The sequence below is a fragment of the Aplysia californica genome, unplaced genomic scaffold (assembly GCF_000002075.1).
Source record: "Aplysia californica isolate F4 #8 unplaced genomic scaffold, AplCal3.0 scaffold00216, whole genome shotgun sequence".
NCBI lineage: Eukaryota > Metazoa > Mollusca > Gastropoda > Aplysiida > Aplysiidae > Aplysia > Aplysia californica.
Window position 1 is genome coordinate 384,409 of NW_004797486.1, and position 9,983 is coordinate 394,391.

At 41.0% G+C, this 9,983-nt stretch overlaps 1 protein-coding gene across 1 annotated transcript in view; it reads right to left on the reverse strand.

Moving 5' to 3' along the window:
• Nucleotides 1-389: 389 nt before the first annotated feature.
• The window catches only part of LOC101850892 (protein YIPF1), a gene marked incomplete at its 5' end in the record, with an annotated part of 32,902 nt that continues 23,308 nt past the window's right edge, over nt 390-9,983 (reverse strand). Inside the window, 1 exon segment of the mRNA XM_005099514.3 lies at nt 390-1,156. Coding sequence (XP_005099571.1) covers nt 674-1,156 — 483 coding nt within the window. The 3' untranslated portion in view covers nt 390-673.

Genomic DNA, 9,983 nt, shown 5'->3' on the forward strand with positions numbered 1-9,983 from the left:
AAGCGATAAAAACAATGTAGACAGCTGAGAGAAGTACTAGAGACAAGTTAACAGTGTGTGAGTAAGATTTGATAAGTCACTAAGAGTACCTATCAGTAAAGATTCTTTAATTATACGTATATATCGAAAACATTTTAATCATAAGTCTATCTGCAACCCTGCAGAACTTACAAGTTAAACACTTGGAATGAACTTGCCAACCAAAGGAGTTTCAGGTGAAGTCAGGTGACACTTCCTTGTACAGGGAAGAAAATGACTACAACAAAACATGGATTCTTTACATGCAGAAACACTTTAGCTCTCATTTAGTTTTAGTAGAGGTTTTACGGCGCTCGCAAATTGCACAAAGTCATAGGAGCGCCAGAAGATTAGAGGAGTTACAAGAGAGTAACAAACACGAAAAAGAAGGAGGGGAGATACAGACGATAGATGTTTGATAGGAAAGAAGAAGCAAACCACACCAGAGCACCCGCCAACCACCCACCTTTAGCTCTGAGGGAGGAAGCACATTTCACAACTGGCCAGACAAAGGATCAATCAATTCATACACACCAGTCCCTCTCTGTGACTTCGCACTAAAGTAAACGCACACAAACCTTGCAGACGTTTTGCCAAACATGCCGAGTTATTTGGAAACAATATTAAACAAAACAAAATAAGCCTGTCCTTCCCTTCATCCCCCTTGAGCAGGTAACACCCCACTCTGTCCACCCTGGGTACTCTGCTCTTCGGGCAGTTTGACCGGCAAGTCTACATGTTCTGCCTTTTTCGCAGCCCCACTGCTGTTGCCGTCTCCCTGACTGCTGGACTTCTCCGGAGCAATGTCACCGGCACCCTGAGTGAGCTGTGTCTTCTCCTTATTTCCTTCTGGCTGAACCACCACGCTACCACTTTGATGAGGTCCAGTGCCTGTTGATTTCTTCACATCTGAACTCATATCAGCTTTCTCCTTCGCATCTTTCCCATCAGCCCCTGCCTGCTCGGATTTTGTCAGAAATGAAAGAAGCTTTGACTTCGAGTTTTTGTCCATCAGGGTAGTCTGTTGCTTCCATGAATCTCCCTCAAGGTGACCCGGTAACTGTGGGAGGGTCGTGTTGGCAATGGGGGTCAGAGGGGAAGGGGATGTTTCTGGGGCTGGCACGTAGAAGAAATAAAGCTGGAACAGAAAGAAAAATAAAAAGAATTAACAATGACTAACAGACACAAGCCATTACACATTGAACTTGAAAAGCACAAATGGTGTTCTGTTCGGCAGTCAACCACACAAGAGGAGTGGCCTTCAAATTAATAAGTTCCATCAAGCTTTGAACGCTAAAAAATTTCCAAAAATAAAAAAATCACTTATCTGTGGAGATTTCAGTCTAAATCCCCCACAAGGAGTCAAACTAAAAGAGTGAAAAGCCCCTAAAGTCCAGTGCCAGGCCATTGCCAGAGGCTCTCAACCCTTTTCCACTGAAGGCATACTTGATGGTAAATGTTTTACACCCGCATTGAACCAATAAACATTTGAAAAAGGAAGCAGGCTGCTTTGACCCTGCCTTTGAGGGACAACCCGCACTTTTTGGGATAAAACAGGTAGACGGAGATGCTCAATTAAAAAAAAAAAACCCTCTTCCTCACAAAGGAATCAAGGTCATGTCTTTTGTATGTGATCGTACAGAACAACAGCTGTGGTAGCTAAACAACACAAAATCTGACACAATTCTTAGTAACACCGGCGGTCCTCAGGGGTGTGTTTTGTCACCAGTTTTGTATACTATATATACCAACGATCATAGAAGTATATATAAAACAACACGCTTAATTAAGTTTGCAGATGACTCCGCTATTATTGGATTAATAAACTTTGATGAAAAAGAGTATTTCGAAGAAATATGTAGGTTTTTTTAAAGGTGCAACTCAAATTTTCTAAAAGTGAACCTCTCAAAAACAAAGGTAATGATTTTTTATTTTAGAAGAGAAAAACCAACAATCCCACCACTCGTAATTGAACAACTATTGAAATCACGGATTCATACAAATATCTTGGCCTTACAATAGACAACAAATTTACATGGCAAAACCATGTAAACAATATTGCTAAAAAGGTAAATCAGAGGCTGTACTTTCTGAGGAAACTAAAGTCTTTCAATCTGAATCCATCCATCCTTCAGATTTTCTACACCACCACAATAGAAACTTTGATAAATTTTGGAATCACTTGCTATGGCAGCAATCTGGGAAGGCAGCACATTATAAAACTAAATAAGTTGATAAAAAAGGCATCAAGAACAATTGGTAGAGACCTAAGTAACTTTGAATATCTGCACAAGACAAACGTTCTAAAAAAGGCGGAAATAATGCTTAGTGACCATAGCCTCCAACTGACATCGGAATTTCAACTATCGGCCCGCAGTAAACGATACATTTACAAAAAAGCAAGAACAGACAGATATAGAAATTCATTCGTGCCAACTGCAGTGAGGTTACTGAACACACAGTGCTACAAATGAGAGAGAGAGAGAGAGAGAGAGAGAGAGAGAGAGAGAGAGAGAGAGAGAGAGAGAGAGAGAGAGAGAGAGAGAGAGAGAGAGAGAGAGAGAGAGAGAATGTTTCACGGAGCGGGTTGTCCCAGTCCGTGAGACATGTATTTACTTGGCCTAATGTCCTGTCTTGTTGTGCGTTTGCGTGAGTGCACCTTTAAGTCTAACTTTTGTAACGTCTACTGCCATTGTTAACGACCAAGACAAATTTCTCCCTGCGAGATGAATAAAGATTGTCATTGTCATTGTCATCAGAACTTTATTGCTACTCTACAGACACTAGTGCCACTCTCGAGTCTTTAAAAAATGTTCCAGGGGACCACGATTCCTTGTGAACGTTCAAGAGAAATGCGATGAAAAAGTAAGTATAAAGCTAAACCCCCCTCCCTTACCTTATTTAGGCCACACTGTGGCCCAAATAAGCTAAACCCCCATCCCTTACCTTATTTAGGCCACATCATATGGTAGATTTCTTGAACTAACCATGGATTCGGAAGGTCGAGATTCTACTGATCTTTTTATTTAGTGCGGGGGATTATTTCAAAATAGAGGATGATACTAAATGGAAAGTGGACCAAGGGTAAGAGTTGTGTGTGTCTCTCTCTCTGTGTGTGTGTGTGTGTGTGTGTGTGTGTGTGTGTGTGTGAGTGTGTGTGTACGTGTTTGTTTTGTGTGTGGTTGTGGTGAGAGAGAGATCTACAGAGATAGAGAGTAAATGTAGTAGTGTGTTTGTATGTGTGTAATGTGTGAATGTTATTGTGTGCATGAGTGTCTATCTCAGTTGTACGGTCCAAATGTACATTATTTTGTTGAGAATTTTACATATAACTCAACTACAAAACACCTTTATACAAAGTCACAGAAATATTCTTTTTGTGCTTATTGAGGTGCAGTACAGCGTGATTAAAACCTGCAAGGATAATTGGACAAAATGGGCAATATCTTACTAATGCTAATACTAATGGTCATATTTAGACAAATCCTATATCATTCTCTTTTTTTCTTAACAGCTCATGGTTATTAAAGAGTAAGCAAACTAGATCAAGGTAGTAATTTCGGATTCCTAATTATTATGGGCATTCTTAAAAAATGCGCTTTTTTCAACGTAAAACGGATTCCGTTAAAAAACAACAACAATAATGACCTTATCTTTCTTTTTCAAGGTATTGTGCATACATTTGTGTGAAACTATTTTATTCTATGCTTTCAAGTACATGAAAAAAGCTAATAAAATCAAGCAAAATGTTCTTCAGAGACATAGATCTAGTAGTAGGCCCACTGGAACATTTTATAAACAGTGAAAAGATGACCAGAAAATAACAAAATTATCTTATGATTTTCACCTGCACTTGCAATTTTTTTGACAAATTATCGTCTACCTCGTTATCTTTTTTTCCCCACATTTTTCTTCACTATTCATGACAACTGGCATGTTTTTCAGTTATTATCAAGGAAGTGGATGGGCGGACCACGGGGTCTATCTAGCCCCAAAAGGATAGGTGGACCGCGGGGTCTACCTAACAAAATGCTGTTTTAGGATGTGAACCCTGGAGTCAGCGTAGTGAAATAAGTAGATCTAGGTTTGACTAAGGATCGGTGGACCCCGGGATCAACATAGTGAAATAAGTAGATCTCAGTTTATTTTATAGTAAGACTGGCGGAGCCCGTGGTCAACGTAGTGAAATTATAAGTAGATCTAGGTTTAACAAGGATTGGTGGACCCCTGGGTCAACGTAGTGAAATCAGTGGATCTAGGTTTAATTAAGGTTTGATGGACCCTGGGGTCAACGTAGTGAAATAAGTACATGTAGATCTAGGTTTAATTTTAAGGATTGGTGGACCCAGGAGTCAACGTAGTGAAATAGGAAGGTTTAAGGTGGACCCCAGGGTCTACCTAACGAAATTTAATACTAGTTAGGTTTTAGAATAGGTGGACCATGCGGTCACCGTAGTAAAATAAGTAGGTTTAATCACGGTGTCCCGGGGGTCCACCAATTCTTAATTAAACCTTCTTATTCCTCTACGGCTATGGTGACTCCGGGGTCCACCAATCCTTTAAAAATTAAACCTACTTATTTCACTACGGTGACCCCGGGGTCTACTGATCTTTAAATAAATCTACTTACATGTATTTCACTACGGTGACCCCGGGGTCCACCTGTCCTAAAACCTAGTATTTTGCTAGGTAGACACCGTTTTTAGAAATATCCAGAAAATAACATAAAATGATTATATAGATCTAGATCTATACGTATTTTATTATGTATATATATACTTAAAAATAAAAGACTGAGCAGAGGCTTACAATGTAAATTCTGTGCTCTACACGTAGAGAAAGTCTTAAGTTTGCGCAAAACAGATTTTAGAAAAAAAAGTTGATCTAATTATTCTAATAAAAGTAAAAGTGATTGTTATGGTGAGATTTGTTATTAATTCTAGAAATACAGATAGTTGCTGAATCTAAAATTAACTAGAACTGTGCAATTCGTTTTATTGCAATTCCAAAGCCCAAAGGCATAGCAATGAGTTAGATCTAGATCTAGAAGTTGTAGGCTCTCTGGCTGCTTCTAGCATAGGTCTGCTACTACTGATTCTAGACAGGGAATCTAGATCCAGCTATCACCTGCACTGTTAAAGTCAAATATATGGTAAAATAAAAACAAAACTGTGAATCGCTTTGTCAGTCAGTACATCCCAATTGCCATAGCAGCAGCACGCATTAATAGTTGAATAATTATACCGAAGCAACATGTTATCACAGTGTGCAGGGGAGAGCGGGGTGTCCGGGTCGCTGACCGGTCGATTCGGTAGTTCGGCTTTTGTAGATCTATGCATTTTTTACGGAAAGCCCTATTACTAGATCTATTAGTGTTGTGAAACTTCAACCTCTACAGCTAAGGCGGCAAAAGATGTTGGAAAATAATAATACGTCCTGAAGTTTCATAATGTATACAGAATAATACAGCCAGTAGTTTTTATCTCATCGAGTTATAAAAATGGCCTTGTAACTTGTTTTCAGAAGCAAATTTTAATAGTTACAGTTCTACCGAATCGATTTTCACGCAAATTCAACCATTTTGATGACCATTTCTTTTCCTTTTAAAAAGATATAGGCCTGGCGGATGTGGCAGTGCGATTAACACTAAGTTGTTTAGACCCATCAAAACACGAGGCTTCGTGGCCGATCACAAAGGTCTACGGGGCTTATCGAGGCCGATTCGCCCTGCCGCGTGCACGTTCACTAAACTGCCTACTAGATATAATCTACTACCAAAGATTCTTCTCGATCTTTGCTACTACTACTACTACTACATCTACATGTACTACTACTAGACAGTACGAGAGATGTACTACTACTACTAGACAGTACGAGAGAGTGCCACCCAGGCAAAGATAGTGTAACTTTGACTCAGCCACGTTGTGTACACACTTTTTATACCCCAAATTTGACCCGGAAGTCCATTCGGAGAATTTGACCTTTTTACTTGACCAAAGTGTGCCAAAATGGTAGCCTAGATTTTGCCCCTCCATGAAGGACAAATCTGGCCCTCATTCAAACCATTGAGATTGAGCAAAACTTTGCGTATCGTGCTTTGTTCTTACAATATTCATTATGATATATATACGTTGTACACTGAGACAAAACTGTACTAAATGAGAAAGGTGCACCATTATGAAAGTGGAACGAACTCAGTTGCCTGAAAAGGGTGTCCCCTGGTAGTTTGAGCATGTGTGGCCTAAATAAGCTAAACCCCCCTCCCTTACCTTATTTAGGCCATATGTGGCCCAAATAAGCACTCCCAAGTATAAATGACGTCGAACTTTCACACTCATGAGATGACGACACTTAAACTAAACTGAAAAAGCCTGGTCAGCACATCAATTTTTTTTAAATCTTTGTTAAAATACAATTTTACTCTGAAACTCCCAACCCTTCCCCCACTTTTTCTTTTTTTAAAAGCTTAAAGAGGTGGGGGGTTGGGGGTGTTCAGAGGCAGAGATTGATAAAATAACAAAAATAAAGGGAAATGACCACATCAATGCACCTACTGTCCACCAGTGTTATATTCACAGCACAAAATTCAAGTAGTTTCTATGATCAGCATATTGAAAGAAAGACAGGCACTTTACAGACAGGCACAGTACATAACATTGTGTGTATGTGTGGGGGGGGGGGGGGAGAGAAAAAACACCAAATTAAAAGTTTTGCATCCTAACTCGCTGTTAACAAAGGAATTGAACTTTAAAAGGGGCACTTTACCCATACAATATGGGACACTTCCGTATAACCTGTTTCATACCCACCAGACAGCTAAAGCAAGAAAGCTGAACAGGTGAGGAGAATGTGAGAAGAAAAAAAAGCGGCGATCAGACTCAGAGGTTTTATCATTAAGTTTTCTGTGTTAAATGATTCTAAATAATTGTAATTTACACCCCAAACGACTTAGGTCAAGTATAGAAACTTTATACTTTATACCACAGAATTTGACCTTCACTGAAACAAAAAATGTCACTCCATACCTCTCCCCTTCTCCCACTTCAAATATCTCCAACAAAACAGGGAACTCCCGTAATTCAACCGCAGGTGACTCCAGAAAAGCAAAGTCATATTTATATTTCAGTTGCACTCACTTTTGAGTACGAGTTTGAATTCAAAGTTTTTGCACTTCAAATAAAGAACAAAATTAACGTGATTTTATCCTAGACAACAAAGAAATACGAGATCTAAACTTAACACATGATCAACAGAGAGCGCAGTTTTTTGGTTGTCTTTGTTTTGTTTTGTTGTTTTGTGGAGCCCCCCTCCACAAAACAGACACTTTCACTGAGAACACAACAAGTTCTGAGACGGAACATAGCTTACAAATTCTTGGGTCGCGGTATGACAAACAGTAGTTGCAAATTCAAGAAGTTCTATTTATCGGGTTATTTTTTTAAAAATGTAGATCCTAGCCCGATTTAGGGCCCACTTTCTGACGAGCCATGGCGTATCACGAGAGAGCCAGTACAATAGCACCAGTGAAGTGGGCGTAAAAATCTGGGAGCTTCTCAGCAACAGTTTTTGTGCAACTTCATCTAGTGCAACTTCATCTAGTGCAACTTCATCTGGCTTCACGTTTTTCGCACGATGACACCGAGTTTCTCTCTTTTTCTAATACGGGTATTTTACGTCTCCACCGACAAATGTTAGATAATAATTTAGGAGAGAGGCCTCGACCTTGCTTGGGTCAGACCTGGGAACGGCGCTGGCCAGTGCACACTGTATCTAGCAGACCTTGACTCTGCTTCATCAAATATGACCCGGAAAATCGTTAGGTTTTACAGTGGGTGCCGCATTCAACGAGGTCACATTCAACGAGAAGTCGACTCCAACGAGGCAATCCTTAATCCCCGATTTTTTCCTCTGTATCTCTTCGTAAATTTACGTCAGCTCCAACGAGGTTGCAAACAGGCAGAAGTCGCTATCAACGAGGTCGCGATAACCAAATAAAAGCATTTAGCGGCCCCAAAATCTAAAAAATGGATCGTTCTCATTTCTCTACATCTCACGCGAAGCACAAGGCCATTCCTTGATTCCTAACACATTGTATTGATAGATCTAGTGTGCCTCCTAATACGGACCCCAAAGCCAAGAGGTTGGGCGAGGGTTACCCTACGGTAGGGATGGGAAGGGGTGGGTGGGAACGCGATGCGGGCTGTGTGAAACTGGATGAACTCTGGATGGGTAGGTCTAGATCGAGACCCTCATTTTTTTCAGTTTTCTTTTCTTCCCCTGATCAGAAAATCCAAACTACCGCCTTTACTTCATGTAGATCTAAGCCTAGATGTGAGAGGGTATGTTTCCACACGAGAAGTGTTCCGGAAATTTTTATCTTTTTTTTAATGCAGAAATGACGGTGAGAACCCAGCTCAAACGCGCCCACTGATGCTAATTAAGATTTTCGTTATCAGGGGGAACAACTGTTTTAATTACTGGTATTGGTACATCCTATAAATATAATACATGTAACTTGTCTCCTTTCTTAGTCATAGTCACGTTCAAGGAGAGGTCGGATCTAATGAGGACGACAAGCCGGTCCCGGCAACCTCGTTGGATGCGACACCCACTGTATAACGCCCTAAAATGCAACGTTACACGTAAAAACTTTATGACTGGCAGTCACTAATTATGTTCGTCGAATGTACCCGACCATGCCCGAAATTCAAAGAACTTAAACATTTTGAATTTGTTGTTTGGTTTTGGTTTTTTAAAGTGTTTTACGGCGCTCGCAACTGCATAAGATCATTTGAGCGCGCGGGACACATTAAACATTTTTAGTCGGTAGGACATTTAGAACTTGGCCCGGGTGGCGGTGGAAGCCTACTCTTATCGAGTTTAGACCACCAAGGGATCTATAACGTGCACAACTTGTACACGGGACTTCCGAAATGTTTCGCTCTTGTCCGAGAAGGCTAGGTGTAGATCTTTCCTACCATAAGAGCAGGGCTGTGGCTGAAAGAGATTCATTGATCCCATTGTACCAAAACGGTAGCTTCTTCGTCCCCATGAAGGACAATAATCCAGATGCCTTCAAAAGTATCAAACCAAATCAAATAGGAATTTGACCAAATGTTCTGCAGTATGCACTGGCTATGAGGCTGGCACACGCTGATGACTACATGAGCGACCACTGACCAGATTAAATAACACCAGGCGGATCGGACTTATAATAACGGGCAAAAGGTCAATAAACCAACCATGCCAATGCCGTGTGAGACTGCATAATGAGAGAGCGACAACGCTCAGGAAGAACACATCATACAGACCTGGCTTACTACAATAATATGTCGATCTATTACAAGCGATAGTTAAGAGGTGCGTACTCTTTCAGGCTCACGACGACTCACTCCACACCACAGTGCCCCCCACCCCCAACCCCCAATTTATTATATCAGTCCAACCCCCACCAGCCCTCCTTTTTAAAACGGGGGGGGGGGTACAAAACGAGATATCCTATTAGACATTATAATACGTTATGAATAAAATGTACCAATGCCTGCCTCACCAGAGTGTTTAGTATTCGGTTGGGCGTATACAGGTGAATAAATTACAAATACGGGCAACTTCGTGCCCTATCACATCTCAGCATTTTATGCGGGTTAAACAAACGTTCAGTTCGACGTCTAAGAGTAACAGAACTTCAAAGGTGCCGGTAGCCATGTTGTCAGGTCATGACCTTATAAAGACCCAGTTCGGAGAATTGTCACTAGCTGCCTTTATATAATACTCCCCCCACCCCCGTCCCTCCCCGCTCAACACACACGTACGCACAAACGAACACACATATAGAGGGACAGAGAGAGCGCGAGAGACGCAGAGAGAGCGAGAGAGCGAGAGAGAGAGAGGGAGAGAGGGGGGAGAAAGAGAGAGTCGGAGAAAGAGAGAGAGAGCGAGCGAGAGAGAGAGAGAGAGAGAGAGAG